This window comes from Sitophilus oryzae, unplaced genomic scaffold, assembly GCF_002938485.1.
Source record: "Sitophilus oryzae breed Bouriz unplaced genomic scaffold, Soryzae_2.0 scaffold_177_pilon_pilon, whole genome shotgun sequence".
In the NCBI taxonomy this organism is placed as follows: domain Eukaryota; kingdom Metazoa; phylum Arthropoda; class Insecta; order Coleoptera; family Curculionidae; genus Sitophilus; species Sitophilus oryzae.
In genome coordinates, this window is record NW_022146479.1 from 8061532 (window position 1) to 8085811 (window position 24280).

At 32.4% G+C, this 24280-nt stretch overlaps 1 protein-coding gene across 4 annotated transcripts in view; it reads left to right on the forward strand.

Annotated features, from left to right (window-relative positions):
• Nucleotides 1-24280, forward strand: part of LOC115882318 (small conductance calcium-activated potassium channel protein) — an 84070-nt gene that overhangs the window by 23445 nt on the left and 36345 nt on the right. For all 4 annotated transcript variants that reach the window (XM_030900319.1, XM_030900315.1, XM_030900316.1 and 1 more), the window contains exons 2-3: nucleotides 15652-15919; nucleotides 20160-20388. In XM_030900319.1, the coding sequence (XP_030756179.1) occupies nucleotides 15687-15919; nucleotides 20160-20388 (462 nt within the window). In that variant the 5' untranslated portion in view covers nucleotides 15652-15686. The remainder of the gene's footprint in view (nucleotides 1-15651; nucleotides 15920-20159; nucleotides 20389-24280) is intronic.

Sequence of the window (24280 nt, forward strand, 5' to 3'; positions counted from 1 at the left end):
CAAATGAACTACCGTATGATCGAGAAAAAACGGCGTCAACGATGGCTATGAAATGAAGATCGCTGTCATTTTATATGGGAAATGTCATCGATCGTCATTTCCCAGCCAACTGGACGCCGTTTTTTTTCGATCATACGGTACTTTTAACTACGTAAATTGTGTCCGATGAACTTATTTTGATTCCAAAAATACGTAGTAGTTCTATTGGAATATTGGGGCCCCCTGTATGTCTATACATAACTGTTTTTATATGTTTTCAGTTATTTTCTATGAAATTCGCTCTAATTTAATGAGGTTCTAAATCGATATGCTCCCCCAAATGAAAATACAAAATTTAAACAATCAAAATGATTATTACTGTGACAAAAATACTGAATTATGACCATAAACATTGAAAATAGGTTCAAAAATTTATCTTTGATCTGAAAAGTCTTTATTAACACGCAGTTAATTTGAAATTCTATTACTCTTGTACTGATTAAAAAAAAAGTTGTATGCAAATCGTGATTGAACAAAAACAAAGACTTTTAGAGATTCAGATTTTATGCAGATTTTTCTACGCTTGACTTTGATATGAATAAAGTATGAAATCCTTGCATAAACTATAGATAAACTAAAGTTATGTTAATTCTATTAAAATATGAGCCAACGCAATTAAATTATGATTCCAGAAAAAAAGATTATATATAAATAAAAAATATTCGTCCAGTATATTTATTCTGGAAAAACCTGGATATTATATTTTTTAAGAAATAAACTGTTAAAATAAGGTGAGTCTCGTGAAATAACAATGTTAGAAACACTAACCAATTATTTCGTTAGACACGAAAAGTAGGAAAACGAAGAAAATGACATTTTCTTTCCCTAAATCTTTTGGGAATTTACGAAATTGTTAAATCTCAGGGCTTATGTATTTTCTATGTTCTTGGTGCCTGTTATGATTTTCTTTTAAGGAAGGAAAATCTACCGTGTTTTTAAAACTTTTTCTTTTGTCCACACATATTTTACTTTAACACTGGTTCTCCGCCGGTGCTGCCACCATCGGAGGATACTGTAAATAGCGGACTAAACAAATACACGGGTTTAAATAGCAAATACACGAAAAAATTGTTATATAAAATTATTCTAAAAGTGTTAGGAAGTATAATTTGTCAGAATTCTAAAAAAAATATATAAAAGTACATATTTTGAGATCTTCAGAAGGTCTAATTTGTATTCTAATTTATTATTCAAGCTAATAAAACTTTTTAGATGAGTTACTTACGGTAGCGAGTTACAACTACGGTAGCGAGCATAGTTTTACGCACCGGTTTTGCTAGTGAGGATATATCTGTGTCTATTTTGGCTATAACGAAAAATTTTAAAGGTACATCATTATAAGTTTAGAATATTTTCATAAAAAATAAGCACTAGTTGATTAAAAAAAGTATACCATTAATATTGATCAAATTATATTTTATCTTCTCATGGTATATGCCTATTTAATTTTTTGATTATGTAATGGGAACTTTGTTTACTCATTTGTTTCGTCGAACTCCTTGAATCCATTTTTGCTTCTGATCAAATCGTTGTGAGAAGCTGTGAAGCTATAAAATGTTTCGGGAGAGTTATTAGAATTAGAATATCCGGGAGGCAAGAAATTTTTTGTCGAGCCTATGCTATTTGTATACTATTTATGAGTCACTAGACAAGAAATATGTTTACAGAATCGGACCTCTGAATTTCCTGTATTACTCCTTTATTGCATCGTAGAATCAGAGGTAGTACTCAGGATTACATAAGAGCGACACGACATTCTCAATCGCCTGTTCTTAACTAACTTATTCGAGCGTAGGGTTTCTCCCAATCTATGATTCTCGTTACATAATATCTAGGGTCATTTTTTTTAATTATAAAGAGCTAACTGAATATACTTTGATAGTAGGAACATAAAAGAGCGATAAAATAAAATATTATGTTTTTTTTTCAAGATAATTTGCTAAGGTAACTTTAAGAAACTATTCCAAAACTACTCTGCTGTTTGAAATGACTCCAAAATGCCCGACGGAAATTTTAATAACCTTCGCAATTTCGAACACCCTATATATACAGGCTTTATTTTAATCCTCGTTTGTTTTTATAGGTCGGTCAAATAATCCGTTCCAATCAAAATTTCAATAGCAGCCGCTAATAAAAAGGCAAAGCGTGGGTAAATCGTGTGTTTGAAATTTAAACAAAGGCTCCGATATGTTGTTTTATTGATAGGTTCGAAGACACGGGACATGGTTTAAAAACCACACTGTTGAAATCGTTGACCACACTTCTAAACCAAACGCGTTAAATTTGATTGAGCCAAATTACCAAGAGGTTTATTATTTTTTTCTTCTAAATATATATAACAGGAATTCTTTCTAGCACTATAAATGATTGATGTTTGTTTGACTTTAAGACACAGATATCATAAAAGCATTAAAACTTTTATAAAAAAAATCCATCCGAAAAACATAAACAGAAGAACATTCTAGAAATATTTCGTGAAACATTTCGCAAAGCACTTCTCGAAATACTTTCAGAGGTAAACTCAGTGCTTTTCTTATGTTATGGGGAATCTTGACTGGTCTCGGCCGCAAACTCTCTACACTATGCCCGAAAAATTCGCGAAATATTTCTAGAAATATTTCATGAAACATTTCGCCGAAGCACTTCTCGAAATACTTTCAGAGGTAAACTGAGTACTTTTCTTATGCTACGGGGAATCTTGGTTGGTCTTGGCCGCAAACTCTCTACATTATGCCCGAAAAATTCGCGAAATATTTCTAGAAATATTTCGTGAAACATTTCGCGAAGAACTTCTCGAAATACTTTCAGAGGTAAACTCAGTGCTTTTCTTATGTTGCGGGGAATGAGCACATAGCAGGAACAAAAACAGCGCGGACGGACGGTCCGCTCCGCTCCATCTGAAAGCGCTGTTACTTCGCGAAGTAATCAAGGTCAAACTTTGTGGTGGTTTCGGAAAAATAAGTAAACATGTGGTAGGAATAAATATCATTAGTTTGTAATCGAGTATAATGTACCTAATGTCACTAGTAAATAGTAACCGATGGTAGGTTAAATTGGCTATTCCTCTAAGGTTATACAAGAATATTTAGTTTTAATGATTGTCTAATATTATAATTATTATTTATTATTTCTCAATGGATTTATATCACTGAGATTTATGAAAAAAGGTCCTTTATCGGGTATAAAATCCGATACGTCGTGAAAGTAGCTCGAGACAAAACGAAAATGAACGAGACACAGAAGACAACCGAAAGTCGCCAAATAAAATCCCCTCACACCCTATTCCGCAATTTAACGAGTAGTTTCAAGACGTTTATAAGAAATGAAAATAAACCGAGACAACCGGACACCAACCGAGACGAGACAAAGTTAGACGAGAAAATATGACTATGACTTGCTTCTGACTGTTTCGCGAATAGTGTAGATGGTAGACAACCGAAAGTCGCCAAATAAAATCCCCACACCCTATTCCGCAATTTAACGAGTAGTTTCAAGACGTTTATAAGAAATGAAAATAAACCGAGACAACCGGACACCAACCGAGACGAGACAAAGTTAGACGAGAAAATATGACTATGACTTGCTTCTGACTGTTTCGCGAATAGTGTAGATGGTAGACAACCGAAAGTCGCCAAATAAAATCCCCTCACACCCTATTCCGCAATTTAACGAGTAGTTTCAAGACGTTTATAAGAAATGAAAATAAACCGAGACAACCGGACACCAACCGAGACGAGACAAAGTTAGACGAGAAAATATGACTATGACTTGCTTCTGACTGTTTCGCGAATAGTGTAGATGGTAGACAACCGAAAGTCGCCAAATAAAATCCCCTCACACCCTATTCCGCAATTTAACGAGTAGTTTCAAGACGTTTATAAGAAATGAAAATAAACCGAGACAACAGGACACCAACCGAGACGAGACAAAGGTAGACGAGAAAATATGACTATGACTTGCTTCTGACTGATTCGCGAATAGTGTAGATGGTGTATTAGAGGTCCTATAGAAATTGTGTATCTATTAATTAAATTATAGTCGAAGGTTCCCTTAATATTAGGATGATTTAATCTGAGTCAGTCGGTCAAAAATAACGTTATGTAAGAAACATTAAAAATTTATTAGTAAATAAGAAATCGTGGTAGAGATCAGTTATATTGCTATAAGATTCCTATTTTCCTCTAAACAATATTATTATTTGAGAGATCCCTTACACTAGGTAAAAATAAGAGATTTAAGAGGTTCATACCCTCCCAATTTAAAACCGATTGTTTCAGTAGGACGCCTCTGGAACACAATACGAACGAAATATCCCGGTTCCTATATGCGATCCCCTTCTATTTCTTGCATACGATGCAGCATTTCTAATCTTTTGTTTGGCCGAACCGCTTGGAACTCCGATTAAATATTCACGAGTGCCAAAACTTAATTTCAGTTCTCACCGACTGACTTATCTGGGAATTCTCCACGGTGGAGAAAAATAAAACAGCGCGAAAAAGAGGGAAAAAAAGGCGAACCGTTCGAGATGTTTGGAAGGAAAAAATCCAGTTGAGTTTATTTTTCGACGATGTATCTTATTCTATTTAGATTAGAAATACTGCGAGCAGACCAGTCAGTGATAAATGTTTGATTTAGATAATGATACAGTCAAATTTTAAATAATCAAAAGTTGATTAATACTTCAGAAAAGGGATTTTTAAAAAATCAAAGAAAAAATGTATTTAAAGACTTTTTTTTTCAAAACAATAACTAAAGATTTATAGATGTTTCTGTTATAAGTAATAATTTTGATAATATTTAATCAAACTGAGTGCCACAGAAATTCAGATAAAACCTTAAATAACGTTTATATCATCGAAATAAATATGTTTAATTATTTAATTTAAATCCAAAATAAATTAAATTACTGTTTGGTTTCCTGTCTATATTGTTCCGTTTTGGGATAACGCTAATATAATTAATTGAAGAGAAAACAAATTAAAGAATTAACATTATTATGTCGCAACATATTTCTACTATATGTTACTATATTTTGTAAAATATAGTATACAATGTATTGTTACAAAAGTTATTAAAGAAATTGGTTAATTAATGGTTGATATTTATAATAAGAATTTATTAACCGCCTTCGTGAAACACTGAAAGCGATACACAGAATAGGAATTGAAAGAAATAAATGAAATATTATTACTCCAAACGCTTTACAAAACAAAAAGCTTTCAATTAGATTAAAAAGTTTTCGGAGCTCTTTGAAAATATGCAAATCGGCCTAAATCATTCTCTTATTAACTGGAATAAAGCTTGGAAACACAATTTAGATGCAAAAAAGATGTAAATTAGATGAAAAATGCACTGGAAATATGCATATTTACATCCATAATTAAGATTAACACCAATAAGGAAAAATATAACATGAAATACATTCAGATGCAAAAAGAACGCAACGCAAACATTTTTCGTCAAATTTAAAGTATTATATGATTCTTATTTTTAGTCCTATTCCCATGATATGTCATTCTATTCAGAGTGTAATTTTCTATCGAATAAAGTAAAAAAATATCGAGATTGCCATTTAAAAATCAAATGTTGTATAGTCATTTCCGCTGAAACAGGAAGTGAAAAGAATTGAATACGTCAATGATTCCTAATTTATGTCATCTACTAACATACCAAATCTCGTTTTTTTATATGAAAAAATAAAAAAGTTATAAGGGTGAGCCACTGTTCAGACGCACCTGGTATAGTGGATACCTTGAGTATACTCACTCGTTTTGTGTACTGTTAGGTATTTTTTGTATATCCATTAAAGAGTCCAGGAAAAAACTGAACAGCTAGACAAACACAAACATAGAAATTCTATCCATTTAGAGGGACAGAACAGAAGCATCAGCGTATAAACAAACTATTAACACTTCAGCGATTTAGTCACATAACAAAAGTTTTGCACTTTTTGCAGCAGTTCAAAAATAGTGCTTCCCAATTTATGTTCTACCTAACTTAAATTAATTAAGGTGAAACTTACTGCAAATTCTGTATGAATCTCAAAACTTCCTATAGAACGCTAGCAGATTAACAGCTTACTGCCTGTGTGTAATATATAACTAAGGTGCAGCATTCCGTAATTTTCTGTTATACATTGTTAAATTATATTGTTTACATTTAGAGGATTTAAAAGTTAACAACGTGTGTTGTTCTGAACGTCTAAGTAGAGTTGTCAATATTATTTTAAAATAATATTTTCAAGATACAATATAATTATTTAGAGTCCTTGTCTGCTGGAACTATTACTATCGAATTATTACATTTATAATAAAAATATCGTTGGCGTGTTTAGCTGACCTAATCTAGTTTACAAAAAGGTCAAAGACCTTTCCATTTTAATAGTGCACTTAAGCCTCCGAGAAACATGCAAACAGTTCCCAATTTAATGGAAATTCTCAATTTTAGGCCTCTATGTCAAATCCATGTTAGATTAGCATGTAGGAAATTGCTCCTACCTAACCATATACCTCAGAAGCTATGATACGTTCAAAGATAATATCTGGTTTTATGCTTAAAACCTAATTTAATCAAAAAGTGATTTTGTAAAATAGCTTAGAAGAGGAAATAAGCCGAAATTTAATTTCTTCCCTTAGTTGAACCCTTGCTGGGGTAATAACGGGCACACCTATTGCTTTTCGGAGCAGAGCTCAACATACAAATTAAAACTGGTAGCTCAATATGGTTCCAATTAAATTTGTTAAGCGATTTTGCTACGCCGTATTATTTATTAGTTTGTTCTGAGCTTTTACACCCATATTCTTTAATTATTGGATTAATATTCCTGAACCCTTATCAAATATAAACGTATTTCGGTAAAATATACACAGACTATAGCTAAATTGTACATATTTTTACAGTAATTTAATTTACAAACTGCTGTTAATATATTATAATTCGGTAAAAATGAAAAAAAAAACTATATGCATGGTTGTGCTTGGTAGTTTTAAGTTATTAGCCAAGTTAGCATCTATTCTGAACAGAAAAATAAATTTCAATGAGCGTGTGCAACGAAAGGAGAGGAGCAGCCACAATTCGCAAACAGCTCTGAAAATTTACGGCCAAAGTCAGTTTCCTGAAGTCAAAAGTGCTGGCAATAAATACGACTTTTTTTTATCAAGAAATGGATGATACAGTGGACATTTTTCCAGACATTATAAAAGGGCATTTTTAAGAATTGCCTGTTCCAATTATTTTTGTTCTAAATTTTAATAAAAACAGACCATGCCATAGTTCTTTAAATAGTGCATAACTAGGCAATTAACAAAGGTACTGAGATGAACCGCCTATTTAAAAATAGACAATATTTATTTAAATTCGAAACATTCATTTTTAAGACACTCTGTATAGATAAACAAAATTATTGATTTTTAAAATATTATTCACAAACTAGGGAGAGGGAAATCAGGCGACGAACAGTAGTGATATTTGTTAGATAATAGCTTCTAGACTACCATTCGCGACGCATTGATATTATTTTGGTTCTTGAGTTTTGTGACAAAGAATATTATTAAAGGTAAAGTAAATGTTTTCTCACTATTTAACTAATGTTAACTAAATCATATTATTTTGTTTTCTTGTTGTAATTCTGTTCTAAAGCTTTTCATTATTCATTTGATCGGATAAAGGCAATATATAACATGTGTATGCATTTAATGGAATCTATTTATGCTGTAAATAATTTCAGTTTAAAAGTAATCTAAATAAAATCGTTTACTGTTCCTTCGTGCCGATGTTTGTGGTTTGTGAGAATAAGAGCCTTGTTGAGTGTACTAACAATTTTCGACCTTGCATGGGCGAATATCTTAGCTCGCAAAAGGGCAAACAAAAATAATAAATAAAATAATTCATAGAATAACTTACAATTTATTAAATTATAAGATATTGGCACCAAACCTTCAACTTTAGCGTCGATTCCGCAACAAGGGACTTCGTACCTACGGGTGGGGACCCGTTAAACTAACAAAAAACTCTTCAGTTTTGAACGATATAAATGTGGCATGTTTTGAGTGTATTAAACTATAAACCTAGGTATGAGAACAGTTTCTTTATTATTTCTCTTTTATTAAAGTTCAGGACAGCATAGTTAGATTCTCTGGAATAGTGATCATGGTTTTCTCTGCCGTGCTCTTTTACATGTGAATTCCAGGCAGAGTACGGCACTCCTTTCATTTCATTTAATAAAATAAGTAGGGCTTTTTCCAAATTTAGCGTTTTATTTACATAACCTATTCTCCTCAAATTTCCCAAAATATTGCTTTGTCGAGGCGCATCCGAGGTAATCATAATAAAAAAATATTTAACACAACGTAGGTTCCTTTCTTTCATTTAAATTTCTTGTTATACAGTTCGCCAAAATATTACCTCTTCAACTTTGTTGACGAATTTGGGTTGTTACACTACAGTACCTTATTAGGTACTTTTGTGTATATTTACAGAATTGTATACCGTGTTGTTTTTTATTACAAATGCATCAAAATAGAAAGAAAGATTTTGAATTAACAAAACACATAATAAATCAAGATTTGGGTCTATTAGAGCATAATAGAGTCAATTGTGTTTGACTCTATATATTGGTATTGAAAGCAACGTTCATACACATATTTTAGTAATAAAATCTGTCTGTAATAAAGTGATTAATACAACTCTATGGCATTAACCTGGGAATAATTTATGTCAGCAAAATTTTCAAAATTGTTACATGTACATCAACAAACCACAGTAAACAGATTAAATTATTACACAATAAATGCAATAATTCGTAATAAGGATTGTTTTATTATCGATTACCTAGAATTTTCAATAGTTTTGGAGTCGAAAAGCAAACTAGGACAAAAAAATAAAACATCCATATAAATAGACAAATTATAAGTAAATGTCAATAGTTAACATATAAATGTCAGAAGTAACTGCGAGATTATAAAAAAACAAATAAATTTCTTACTACGACTTTACCTTTAATCCTCAATAATTAAATCAGACAATTTTAAATCTGATGAATATTTACGGCATACTTGGAAAAGGTCAGACAAGAAAAAACAGGAATATTTTTCTAAAACAAATGTCCGTTTATCTGAAAGCTAAAAAGAGATAGTGAAAAAGCAATACAGAAAGAGCAACTAAAATGCAAAACGGTGACAGAAATAGAACCTTTGGGACACATAAAGTAAGGAAAAGGTGGTGTTCCTCTTTTTGAAAAAAATGCTCTCTTAAAAATGTGTTTTCTTCTACAAAAACAAAAGCATTCGATGCTTAAATGCTACTTGAAACATCTTAATAATGAAACATCTTAATAACCCTTCTTTTCATAAGAAAATAATAACTTTTTTCAGTGAAATGCTATCCAAAATCGATATCTACTCAATAAAGGTTTATCAAATTTTAATACCGTTTTGCGGCCAATCATTTTCATATTTTCAGCCATAGATATCTTGATTTATATATGATGTGGATTTAATGAAAAAAGATGTGTAAAAGGAAAGCTAAGTTTTAGGTTAATCTAATCTAAAGATGATGGATGAAGACTCTTTGATTACATTGTTTTTTTTCTTGAAAGACCTACTCTATTATATTAGGATAATATATGAAGTTCCGGAAATAATTTTATTTATTTTAACACAGGATAAACTTAAAAAATTAAACGATGTTAACAGATATACAAACTATTAATAATAACTACTAACTAAGCTTCCTTAAAAAGCGTAAACATCTTTTTATTAAGAGAAAGTGTCAGAAAAGCTGCTTGAATTTATTACCTTGCTTCCAACAATTCTTAATAAGTACACAATAAGGGTAAAAGCTGCATCCAAATGGAATGCCCTTGTTTCCTTTCTATTCAGTTTAAGTCAGTAAAATAATGTATTTGAAAACGATAAAATTTTACCTCAAAAGAAGTTGGGTTCGCAGAAAAATATAAACACGTTGTTAAAAAAACATTACCTTCTAAAAATTTCGAGCTATTAATGCAATGGTTTCCTAAAATTGATACTCTTTGATCATAAATATTGTGGACTTACGGATAAGAAATATAAAATGGCACTAAAGCCTGTCGCTTCAGAGAGAATCTGTTCGGACAGTAAAAATGAATAAGACGCTGAGGAGGAAATTTTACAGCTAAACTTAAAGTCGATTATATTTTATCTCATACTCGGAAAATAAAATCGATGTTTTCCCTACAGTAGGCCCTAATTTTAATCCAGATGATATTTGAGCAAATAATAATAATAATAAGAAAAGAGGAAAGACTAAGAAGATACAACAAAAGGGTTAAGCGATACAAACAAAATCGTGATTTCCAACTGAACCAGAAACTCTTCTACCGCAACCTTTCAACAGATTCCCAACAACAGCAAGGAAAACCCCCAGAGAAGGCGCATATGATGGAATATTGGAGCGAAATATGGTCTCAGGAAGAAAATCATAATAAGGATGCCTATTGGCTGAGAAACGAAGAACAGAGAAACCAAGGTATACCGGAAATGGAAAGAATAATAGTAACGGCAGAGTTGGTGAGAAGAGCTCTTACAAGGTTGAGCAACTGGAAGACCCCAGGGAATGATAAGATCCAAGCATACTGGTGGAAAAACTTTCCTGCTACCCACCCAATCTTGTCCAGGCAGTTCCAGCAAGCCCTTGTCGACCCTGAAAAGATGCCGCCTTTCTTCACGCAAGGAGTAACTTACATGCTACCCAAGAATCAGGGGAGAAATCCCAGATTCTCCCAGAGATTGAAAATCCAAAGAATTTTAGACCAATAACCTGCTTACCCGTAATCTATAAAATACTTACATCTATAATAAACGCCCAAATAACTCAACATCTAAAGAAAAATGAAATTCTAGCCATGGAACAAAATGGAAGCCGGGAGGGATCGCAGGGTAGTAGAGAGTGGACCGTAGTTGACGCCATCGTAACAAAACAGGCCATGGTTAAAAAAAGAAATATAGCAATGGCATGGATCGACTACCTGAAGGCGTTTGACTCCGTCCCCCGGTTAGTAAAAACATTAGAAATATATAAAATTAATACAGAAGTAATATACTTCCTCCGGCAAACCATGGATAGATGGAGAACGCAACTAGCGGTGAACCTGAATGGTGTTTCATACCTTACTGACACCTTAAAAATCCGGAGAGGCATTTTCCAGGGGGATAGCCTGAGCCCAATATGGTTTTGCTTGGCACTTAACCCACTTAGCTCTATGCTAAAGACTGGAAACTACGGGTACCAGATAACGAAAAATTCAAGTGTTCGACTAACGCACTTGTTCTACGTAGACGACTTGAAGCTCTACGCTACAAATAGGGACCAACTACACAGCCTGCTAGAACTAGTGTCATGTTTTAGCGAGGATATTAAAATGAAATTTGGTATCAGTAAGTGCGCATACGTGAACGTGATAAAAGGAAAAATCATAGAATCCGAAGGCATCAACTTGAGGGGAGGACAACACATCGCAGGACTCGAACTAGGAGCAAAGTACAAATATCTTGGTGTGCAACAGTCCGCTATTATAGACCACACTGAAATGAAAAAGGCCGTCGAATCATCTTTTCTCCAACGCGTGACCAAAATACTTAAAACGGAAAAAAACTCTGGGGCAAAAGTCACGGCAATTAATTCTTGGGCAATACCAACTATATCCCACACATTTGGTTTATTGAAATGGAGCAAAACAAACCTGGAAAGCATTGACAGGAAAGTAAGGGTGCTTCTAACAAAATTCAGGTCCCACCACCCACAAGATTCGACTGCCAGATTATACCTTCCGCGGGCAAATGGAGGACGAGGTTTACAAAATCTAGTCGTACAACACCACCAACAGACCACCAACCTCAGAGACTACTTTCTCCGTACCGATCAGCCATTGCATCGAGCGCTAATACAGGTTGACGACGGATATTCACAGCTTAAACTTGCAGATAAGAATCCCCCACCAATCCCAGTTACAATCAGCCAATTCGAGGAAGAATGGAAAGCGAAACCATTACATGGACGGTATGCAGCCAACCTCAACGGAGGTGAGGTCGATAAGAAGCTTTCAACGTCTTATCTTTCTGATGGCCAGTTAATGTTCGAAACTGAAGGATTCATAAACGCCATACAAGGACAGGTAATACCTACGAGAAACCGGAGAAAATTCATCCTAAAAGAGGACTTACCATCTGATAAGTGTCGACTATGCCAGACCACTACTGAATCTATTCAACACCTAACTGCTGGTTGCACATATCTTGCCCCGAGGGACTACCTAAACAGGCACAACCAAGTTGCAGGCGTAATACATCAGGAACTCTGTGTACAAATGGGGCTCCTTACTGCAAAAGTCCCATACTACAAATACCAGCCTCAGACGGTACTAGAAAACGAATCGTGGAAGATCCTATGGGACCTAGCTATAACAACGGATAGGACGGTGAGTCACAATCGACCAGACATCTTAGTTTTTGATAAGAAGCAAAGAAAGGCGCAAGTAATAGATATACAAATTCCAGCAGACGAAAATGTAGGAAAATCAAGAATGGTGAAAGTCCTGAAATACCAAGAACTAGCGGATGAGATAAAGAGAATGTATCAGTTGGAAAAGGTGGAAATATATCCTATAATAATATCGTGTAATGGGTTAGTAGATAAGTACTTACCTCGCAATCTAAAGGCTATCGGCATACGCAACCCGAAGCAAATCGTAGCAATCTCACAAAAAGCTGTCATTCTGGCAACCTGTCACACCGTGAGACGTATACTGGCAACAGATGGTCGCGTTGGTCTATAAAGACCCCGCGAACATTGGCCGTACCCAGCAAAAGTGCTGTGAAAAAAAAAATAAAATAAAAAAAAAGAGGAAAAATTATTAAAGATTTTTTAATTCACTCTTGACGGAGTTTTCAAGAAAAATAAGACTTTCAAGAGGCCTATTACCGTTAAAAGAGATGTGTATTGCGCCCTCTACAAAATAAAAATCCTTCTCAGCTGATAATCCTGGTAATTCTAAACACTTATTCCGGAAAAACTGCACTGGTTATCGCTCTATTGCTGAATAGAGAATATGTGGTAATTTTTCTTTATGGTTAATATTACAGAGATGCAATTTAAACTAAAAAATAAAGGAATATATTTTTTTTTAATTCCAGAACTAGCAAATGTTACAATTTTATTTTGAGGTAAAACATAAGATATCATTTTAATTAGTAAAACATTTTAGTTAAAATAAAAAACTATAGCAAAATATAATTTTCTAGATCGATATACTATAAAAATATATTAATTTTATGTGTGACCTTTAACTTAGTTCCCTTTTATGGTTTCCTTAATATACATTGTTGCTATAAAAAGCACGGGTTACGACTGTTCTAAAAAAATTTAGAACTAATACCAGAAATACCTTTTAGAGGTTAGAGATATAAAAGGATTATATTTTTATAGAGCCATATCAGCTCTATTTATATGTATAGATGCATATAAAGATTTTTTATTTAATATAAACATTTAATTTATTGACCGAAAATGCTTCAGAATAAAAAAAAATAAAAAATTTATAGATATATTGACAGGTAGAAAGATAAATCAAAATGTCAAAAGACTTTTCGTGGATCGCTTAAAATTAATTATTAAAATATTCTGCTGAAATATGATCGTTTGTCATTCTGATAAATTAATCTGATATAAAACGCCCCTAGTATGCACTAGTGATGATACGAAAAGTTAATAAAGCAAATTTTGTTTATTAAGCGCTTCTTAAAAATTAATAAACTTGTTAAGATTATGAGATTTTCATAAAATTAACTCTAGGATTAGTTAACTATTTATATTACTGATCATTATGACTAAACTAAGCATGAACTTGTATTTTTGTAAATTCTAAGTATTTAAGTTCAAGTAAAACATCAAGTACTGTATATGTGAGGTCCAAAGCATTACAGTACCATACTCTACGCCTTTTAGTTAGTTAATAACAGTAGTTCTATCAAAATCGGTGACTTCGGTGCCAATTTTCATGACTATGTGTGGAAAAAGATCGAAAAATTGCTCATTTTTGGCAATTTTTTACCGGTTCTCAAGATGCTCAAACTTATAGTAAACATATTCATACAATAGTGAAAATTGCAGTATTTATAGAAAAATTTAACATACTTTTAGAATTTAAACAATTAACGCTTTATGTTTTTTTAGTTTTGTCAGAAATTCGATTTCTTCAACACTTGTTTTTAAGCAACATTTGGTAATGGTTAAAACTTTGCCTACATCTAATTCCGTACTCGTGAGCTCCAAAAGCACTATAGTTCCACATTCTACGCCTCTTAATTAGGTAATAACAGTAGCTTTATCAAAATCGGCGACTTGTATGTGATAGTAAACATAGTGATAAAATATGAAAATTTCAGTATTTATAACAAATTAAATATACTTTTAGAATATGTAACCTTTAAAGGTTTTATCCTTTGGTTTTGTCAGAAACTCGATTTCTTGAGCCCTTGTTTTCGGGCAATTTTTGACAACAGTTAAAACGAGAGTTAGAACTTTGCCGACCCGGTGCGTCTCAAAAGTGGCTCACCCCCTATAACTTTTTTATTTTTTCAGATAAAACAACGAGATTGGGTATGTTAGTAGATAACATAAATTAGGATGGATTGACATATTCAATTGTTTTCGGTCACTTCCGGTTTCACCGGAAATGACTACAACTTTTGATTCTTAAATGGCACCCTCAGTATTTTTTTACTTTATTCGATAGAAAATGACACTTTCGCATAATATGGTATTACGTATAATATTTGAAATTGTAAAATGCGGTTCATAACGACAATTTGACTCGGAATACCAAGTGTGTGGTATAAAATTATTCGTAAAAAAATGCTTTTTCGAAATATGCTAATGAACCACCCTCGTTCCATTTGAAAAAAATTGCGATATGATCAAAAATACAATTTGGGCATTTTCTAACCGGCCAGGACAAGTCACTAAAACATTAGACGATCAAATATATTTTTCCAAGGCTTCTTGATTAAACATTCGTGTTTTTAACACAGCCATGGCACTCTAGATTGAAATTTAAATTACAATTTGTTTTTGAGCGAATTTGTCAAAAGTTGACATATGATACGTCATTCTATTTAGAATGTTATTTTCTATCGAATAAAGTAAAAAAATACCGAGGGTGCCATTTAAAAAATAAAAGTTGTAGTCATTTCCGGTGAAATAGGAAGTGACAGAAAACAATTGAATACGTCAATCAATCTTAATTTATGTCATATACTAACATACCAAATCTCATTTTTTATCTGAAAAAATAAAAAAGTTATAGGGGGTGAGCCACCTTTGAGACGCACCCGGTATATCTAGCCCTACTCGTGAAGCCCCAAAAGGACTATAATTCCATATTCTAGGCCTCTTAGAGTGCCTGCAACGACGTCCCGTAATCCTGCTGTTAAAACATAACAATTGGTTTTTTATATATAAAAACCAGCTGTTTTAGCAGCAGGATTACAGGACGTCGTTGCAGCCACCCTTAATCAGTTAATAATAGTAGTTGTATAAGACTCTGTGACTTGACCAAAACTATCTGTCTCTTTCTAGGTTTAAAGATAGGCTAGGCCTGGGGGCATCACAGAATGAGTAGTCAGGATGAGACAGCCAGCCTACTAGTGGGCCAGCCCTCCTTGACCAGCACCTCCTCGCCAGCGAATTGTTCCAAGCCAGTTTTGATGCGACAGGAATGCACCACGTTTCTGGTCTCGTCACAACATCCTCAGTTATCGGTTTTCTCTGACAGCGAAGAAGACGGATCGCTCTGTCTCGAAGAGAATAGCACTCGTTCTGTTCCCGACATAGAATTACATTGCAGGTAAATTTTCATTATTCACTCATTAATTGCATATACAGGGTGGTCCGAACTGTATTCCGGAAACTTCGGCAGCATATTCTAGAGATAAAAATAAGTAAAAATGTTTATGTCCTAAAATGCTTAGTTTTGGAGATACAGGGTGTAGAAGTTTCATTTTTATTTCGATTTTTTCCAAATAATTTCAAAAGTAACGTCAATATTTGGATGAAAATTGGTGTCTGGGAGTTTTTTGACATGAGAAATTTGATTTTGATGTCAATATGACTCCTACTTATTTCGGCGCCACCTACATATTTCTTAACTGGTTTGAAGAGTAATAAGTTTTCGTCCGTACCTGTATAAAACTACTGAGTAAAAAAATATATATTTACGACATTTTTTACGTAAAAAAGATCTCTTGGTAAAAATCGCTACGAGTAACGGTTCTCGAGATATTTAGAATCGAAATTATCAATACTTGTCGACAGTGACATAAATTAAACATGTTAACTAAATAGTTACTAGACTGAAATCATAAATTTGAAATGTTTTTTGTTGGTTCAAAAGGTTCAACAGTTTGTCCAAAAGGTGCAACAGAAACTTTTTATTGTCATTTTCTCAAAGAAAAATTTATGATTAATTTAAAAAAATAAAAAGTATCCACAAAAGTAACCAGAATCTATCTATTCAGTCAGATAACTATCTAACCGACATTGTTCATTTTTTGTCAATAATGACATGTATTGACTACTATTTTCATTCTAAATATCTTGAGAACGGTTGCTCGTAGCGATTTCCAAGAGATATTTTTTATGTAAAAAATCAGGGAAATTTATATTTTTGCACCCAGTAGTTTTATATAGGTACGAACGAGAAGTTATTACTCTTAAAAACAGTTAAAATACATGTAGGTGCCTAACCCCTACAAATAGAAGTCATATATTGACATCAAAATCAAATTTCTCACGTCAAAAAACTCCCAGACATCAACTTTCATCTAAATATTGACGTTACTTCAGAAATTATTTGGAAAAAATGGAAATAAAAATGAAATTTCTACGCCCTCTTCGAAACTAACCATTTTATAGGACATACATTTATACCAAGTTTTTTAATTATTTTTAGCTGCAAAATATGCAGCCAAAGTTTCCGGAATACAGTTCGGACCATCCTGTATATTTAAATTTACTGATTTCCTATATTCGCTTCACAATGTGCAGCTATTTAGTACCGTATGTAATCGAAATAGATTCACATGTCTGGAAACGTGCTATCCTTTTTTATTCTTTCTATAAATTTAATAATAATCTTTATTTGACAGGTTTAATGTCAATTTTTAATAAATGACGTCTAGAGAAAGAATGCCAGCATGAAAATTCAAATTAAAAAATATTTCTAATTTAAGTAGTTTATTAATAAAAATATTTTTTTTCTGTCTTTAAAAATAAATTAATGTGATACTAATTTTAATTTTAATTTTTCATATATGCCACTTGTTCAATTTAATAATTTATTTTTCATTCTTCAACTTTTCGACAATCTCCCAAAATCAGATAGTGTTTTTGACAGTGTAAAGTATATGATCCCGTTAACCCTTACCGTAATTAAATATATAAAGTTTAATGAACGCGTTGAAGTCCCAGGAAGTAAATTTAAGCTACAAAACTCCAGCCTTATTCAAGTGAAAGTTACGTAACTAACAAAATGAGATTCGGGAACATCCTTATCATTTATTTTTTATTAACATACTGAGGTGAATGAGTTGTCGGTAACCATTCTATTAAATATGAAAATATATTTTAGGATTTAATAAAGTTAAAAATGTGCGATATACTAATGAAAAAGTATATTTTATGGAATACATTGTAATGCAAAATTTCTCAGATTCATCACCATGTTACCGTTGACATTAATCTGGCTAAAAGCTGTATGCATATGTGCATAGAGTTAATGTTGAGTTTCTCCATAATTTACTTAAGATATACCCTAGGCGCTATAAAGCTGAGACAGTTTTATTGTCATAGTTAACTCTAGATGTTAATAGTATCGATTGTTTCCTCCATTTCACGGTATTTACATTAACTAGCTTGCCTTTGTTTGGAGACCTAATGAATGGCTCTTGACAAATTTATTGTTGCGCAGGAAAACCAAATCAAAAGGCTTTTGAAGACACTTTGTATAGCTTGTACGTTATTACACAATCCTTTAGTTAAACTAGATTCAATTGAACTAAATTTGTGAACTAAAACAACAATATTAATTAAATTTGGAAAGTAAGAAGTAAATATATATCAAATAAATATTTAGTTAAAATCAGTCAAATACTGATATCAGTTTAGATTTAAATCGTCCGTTTTGACATCAGGACATAAAGAAAATAAATCTCAACTACCTAACAATTAAAACTGAAGGCCCATTCAAATGACCCAAGCTCGTCCTTTAAGCTCCAAGTGTTTTGACAAGTCAAAGAGATTTATCTGAACTCGTGGGGATACCTTTCAGATAATCACTTCAGATTTTAGGAATATTTCAACAGCTGGACAACTTTAGCGCCTCGTATCGTTAAAATATGTAGGTATATTTCTGTATATATTAAACAGTTGAAATATGACAAATTTGATATTTTTCATGTTAAGATAAAGTTTATTTCGATTAAACTATTAAAATTATTATTTATGATGTATTAGGCAAAGGTTCAATCCTGTATGATAATTTCTACCACTTAGTGTGTCCGTAAACAATAAAATTAAATAAATGATGTAAAATATGTGGATTAAAAATATACAGAGTCATTAAAATGAAATCTAGCCACGTGGAATGTCATCGAACGTGCACGAACTGTTCTATTTTCCCCCCGACAAAGTCACTTATTATAAATTCTGGTTAGATACGACCATTTATCTGGGCGTACTTTTTGCAACTTCACGATGAGTAAATCACTTTGCGCTCCCGAGCTACTCAAACAGGCAGCTTTCTCCAGAACTTTTTCCCTTTAATATGCTTTGATAGCTCCAGCTTTATCCGATGACGTGGAATATTCTTCTGGATTTAATTAGGACCATTACGGTCATTCTTTAGAGCTAATCTTGTTTTATGCAACTATTCTGTGACCAGTATTAAAGCTTCGTTGTTTCATAAAGTTGAGTATGTTTATGTATAATAATGTTTATGAATAATAACACAATAATAATTAAGAGTTACTGTGGATCGATATTTTCCTGTGGATGTTAAGGAAAGACATTTTAATAAAGATGCACGAGGGTGTACACAAAGGGCCAAAATATACATGAGAATTATAAAACACATTTGAATATTCAAACTGTCGCATATATACCTACATACATATGTATGCATTCTCATGACTTGAAGATGAACTGTAATTGTGGCTTGACATGAACTTTAAAATTTAAAATATACCTAAAAAATTACCCAATTTGGAAAAGTTAGTTGTAGATATATTGTAATTGAGGTAGGAAGTTAATCACCTTATAAATCTATTGTCTTCCTTTCTTGAGTTATAACTCATCAAACAATGGCAGGGCTTTGACAAAAGCCAGTATCTAAGCCGGTTTTCCGCACAGAATCTGCATTCGCCGTTGTTTCTTAGCTTCAATTTACCTGAGGTGTTTATTGAAGGGACAGTGTTACTGAGTTGATCGCTTTTAACTCAGCTTCACTATTAGATGAGATTGATATTTCTTGTTACCGATAGTTCCTATCTAAGATAAGTTGTACGCATCTGTTGATAGCGGGGTAGGATACTGGGGTAGGTACCCATTGGTTCGGAGAATTTAGCTATCGGCCCAACTATTCCTATCCCTGTTCCTGCTTTAGTTTTGGAAGCACCAGTATACCATTTTATGGTATGTAATACTACATTGAGGTCTTCCTTAAAGTTGAACATTTTAGGTATCTCATACACTAGTAGTTGGAGGACTCGAATTTCCTTTTTGAGGGTTTCCACTTTCCTGAGCCGACAATTCTTCCAGTACTGTTTCCGTCAATGACTATTCTAACCATTGTCGCATTGGCATGTCTACTATTGACAATGGGCAGTGATGCAGGATCTCATGGCTCTTTTCTCTGGTCTCCACTTTGCACAGGTTTTGCCTTGCTGTACGTTGCTCTAGTTTTTTTACCATTAAATATTATTCTCAAGGAAATTTAGCTTTAAAAAATCTCCCACGGCGGGTCCCCCACAAACATAATATGTTTGTTTATCCAAATAAAGGTACAATGCAGTTTTATTGTATTTTTTTAGACTAGACGTGAAAGGATGCAAGCAAAATATCTCGTCGCACCCAACGCGCAATCGCAGTTCATCCAATGCCTTCCAGCTGGCACCATATTCCTCCTTAACGAATACCAGGGGCATTCTGGAGCGAAGAACGTCCACCACACCGGCGTCCACACTGAAAATTGGACGCTCAGTATCGAGGGAGAGCGTCAGGTCTATCCACCATTGTACCTGCCCTTGCCTCAATGCTCCGGTAAGTTTTTTAAGTCAGAATCTACCTGCATTTCTTATTCCACCCTGTATATACACTATTGAAAATCATCCTGTAGCTATCACAGCCAGGAAAAAAGATTAAAAGAAATAATTATATAACGATTGAACAAATAAATAAACGTCTGAAGATATCAAAATAAGGTCCAATTTGGTATTTCTTCACAAAGCTATTTGCTTCTATAAATGAATCTCAGTATACTTATTTATTTACACCTAAATATAAATATCTTAAACTAGGTATTTGTTGCGGCATTAAATATTGGACACTGGATTTCTCTTTGGGACAATGCTTGATTATTTAGGGATTGTAACGTTGAAACTGACCTTTGCTTGAATTAGGGCGATAGGTACAAAACGATGTTGGGATTGTTAACTCAATAGTCCTTACAAATAATGTTACAAATTATTGAGCTATTTGTACAATACCCATTTACAAAACAATTTTCTGATGTACTGTTAAGTCTTTTATCGTTCAAATCAGTTCTTTAATGACATAAGATTGAAACATGAAGGTATCGATTTTCAGTTAAAAATTTTATTTAGTTCCCGAATGTTGTCAGCATGTCAAATTTGATTCTGCAGTTTCAAGGGTATTTCTCTCCAAAATATTTTTCTCATGTACTAAAGATTTTGCAATTTATTTTTCAATGCATATATAAAGCATATTTTGGAAGGAAAATAATTTATATGAAAAATAATAGAGGATATGCTACATTTTCTTCAAAATTTTCATTCATAAGTGATTTATTGAATATATATTGGAAAATAGAAAACTTACTTTAATGTCAGTGGCATCAGAGTCTTATTGAAATAAAAATAAGCTTATATTTTTCAACACATAAAAAGAAATATTTTCGGTTTTCATATCTGAAATTATACCGTAAATTAATATGATGCCAAAAGCGATTTGCTATATTTAAAACGTGTTCTATATGTACCAATAAAATTAAAACATATTAAGATTTTGTATATAGTGTAGTTACTTGAATATAAATAAATAAATCACTAGCTAATAAACAAAAGTAGCAGGAGAATTGATCTGTTCCCTATTTAAGATTTAAATAAATAAAGGTTTCATCGATTATGGTGTAGAAAATCCAGAGAATTTGTAACATTATTTTTATCCTTGGAAAAAGACCCGCTTGAAAAATTGAAATAAAAACATAAACATCCGCTATTGTATCTATTGAATTATTTATGGATTTTCTCAACCATCCAAAAAGAGAAAATACTACCGCAAAATGGAAAATGTATTTGTGATTTAACTTTAAAAATAATCCTATTCCCGAGAAGATAAAATATATCTACTAAGAAAAACGTAGAATACCCTACAAATGTAAACTATTCAAACTGGCAGAACTAGGCTTCGATTTATATACAAGATTATTCGAGCATCTTCGATGCATTAGGGCCTGGGATAGAAATCTTTTACGTTTATTTATTTGTTTATATTTTTATATTGCTTTAAAAGCATATCGAAAGAAAAGTTCGAAAAGTATCAATTTCTTGGACAATTCTTCTTTCTTATGCTACTATACATACAATACACGGTTGATACTGATTTATCTATTGTTGTTTCTTTCAGCTACCTATCTCAGGTTTTGTTACATTTACTTTATTTTCCAATATCTATGCTGATTGGAGATTTAGGTCAAAAGAACGCTATTTTTTCTTTAGTCTTATAAAGCAAACCCAATATATCATAGAAAATAATAAATCAACGTTAGGTGTTTTTTTATTTCAGCGTGACCGTATATCACGAATTGTAAGATGAAACGCAAAAAAGTCCACTGGGGCAACAGTGTATTTGTTTTTTTCTTGTAAAGACATATATACTAAAAAAATTGCATATTTTTCGAAGACGTATTCGAAGATTTATATAAATTTTCGTATAAAAAAGACGAAAAATAGATTTTGCAAGTCAAACGAATCATTTATATCAAAAAATAAAAAAGTTAGAGCTAGAACTCCGTCTCTTTTATTATTCGTTCGAAAGTTAAATATTCGTTAAATATTTTCAAGCGAACGAAGTCGATCTGAAGAGAACTAACAATCATTTAAATCAGAATCACCGTCTGTTATTGTATATTCTCTCGAACAAATGATATAAATCGATGTTTCCTCCTTAATTGTTTGTTTAATTTTTATGTCATGCTGTTATTGTTGTATTCACTTCTAATAAAAATTTGTGCTATGTGGCAATGTATCGTTATTTGTAGTGTTGTTCCCTTTTATATACATTTGTGTGCATGCACTTCCAATATAATTAACCCGTTTATATAAAACTACGCTCAATAAAGAATTAAAATATTTCAGTTTAACGTGGGTTCAGAAAAAAACATGCGGGGAGCAAAACAATAGGTACGGGCTTGCTGGGAAATAGACAATTAATTGCCAGACATCATTAGGGCTGTTATGGAAGTAATTAAAAAAGGTTTAAAAAGGTTCGACCAAATATTTACTTTTCAAACAGCACCGGTTTAGTCGCAACTCTTTTAAATTGAATTTAATTAACGAAAAATAATTGAAAAGTAAAACGATTACATATTTTTTATACATGATGATATATTGCGTAATACAATTATTTTAATTCTTTGCAGCTTTAATAATAAATCTCTAAAATATTTTAACAAAAAATCTAAATTATTTCTTTATTTCCAGTAATCTGTGTAAACCAAAATGTTTGAAATATATAAGAAAACTATTTTTACGATTATTCTACATTGTTGTTTACTCTTATTTGGTATCAAATATTTGGTGCACACTGTTAAAATTCTTGATTTAATTAATTTACTACTTCTGATCACTACTGCTACTAACTAACCTCTGCAAAAACATTTTAATGCTCTCTGATGGAAAAAAAACGGTGTCACAATGGCATTTCAATGGCCACTTTGGTAATATTTCGGTTGACAGTGAAAGACTGAAAGAGTGAAATATCTCAGTTGTCAGTGAAAATACCGAGGCGGTTTATGCCATTAAGCATGTCACAGAAATCGAGCTCATGACATCAATGTCATGTCGGTTTTGCATTTAGTCAGCAAATAGGTTTTCTCTGTTAAAACAGACTAATTTCGACCACCCTGTACGACTAGAACAGTAAAGCGAATTAAATATTAACACGAACCGAATTTTTAATGCAAATCTAATTGAATTTTGTCGGACTAAATGGCTACCAGGCTCATTTTAAATTGCGGAAATTTTATTTCAGCCGGACCTGGAGCTCGGAATCCGACAAGTAATATTATTTGTTATTAGCTAATCTAATTTTTAGCTTATTCCTAAAACGTAACGCCCTGATTAAGAAATATACTGCGGGTATATATTTTTTCTCGTCTGGAGTAAAGTTTAATATATTTTCTAACAAAGAATATGAAAAGTAGAACGTAATAATTTAGTTTAATTAGTTATAAATTACCAACAGTTAATGTCAACAGAAAAAGCTTGTAAGGGGAAAAAAGAATGAAAAATTACTAAATTACAGCTAATTTAATTTGGGTTGTTTCCTGCTAGAGTTTCTTTTAGCCTTGTATAGAGACGTTAAAATCAATGTCACCCCAAGAACTCCTTGTCGTCCAAGGACTGAAATAATTGGATCTCAAGATATATGTCAAGTTAAGTTTTATTTCTCCAGATTATTTGATATAAATTTCTTTAAGTCAATCTGATTTGCATCATTTTCCGCAAAGTGTATTTGAACACCTATAAAAAAGCACCCCTATAAAAAATATATATTGTCTTCAAAATATGAAAACTTATAACGCATAAGAAAAAAGGAATTGGCTTTATCCATTTTTTATCGCTTTACCTTTTTGCAAAGAAGGTATCAGCATTTTCAATTTTCTTAAAATAGGTGGCTGGAATTTTTTTAC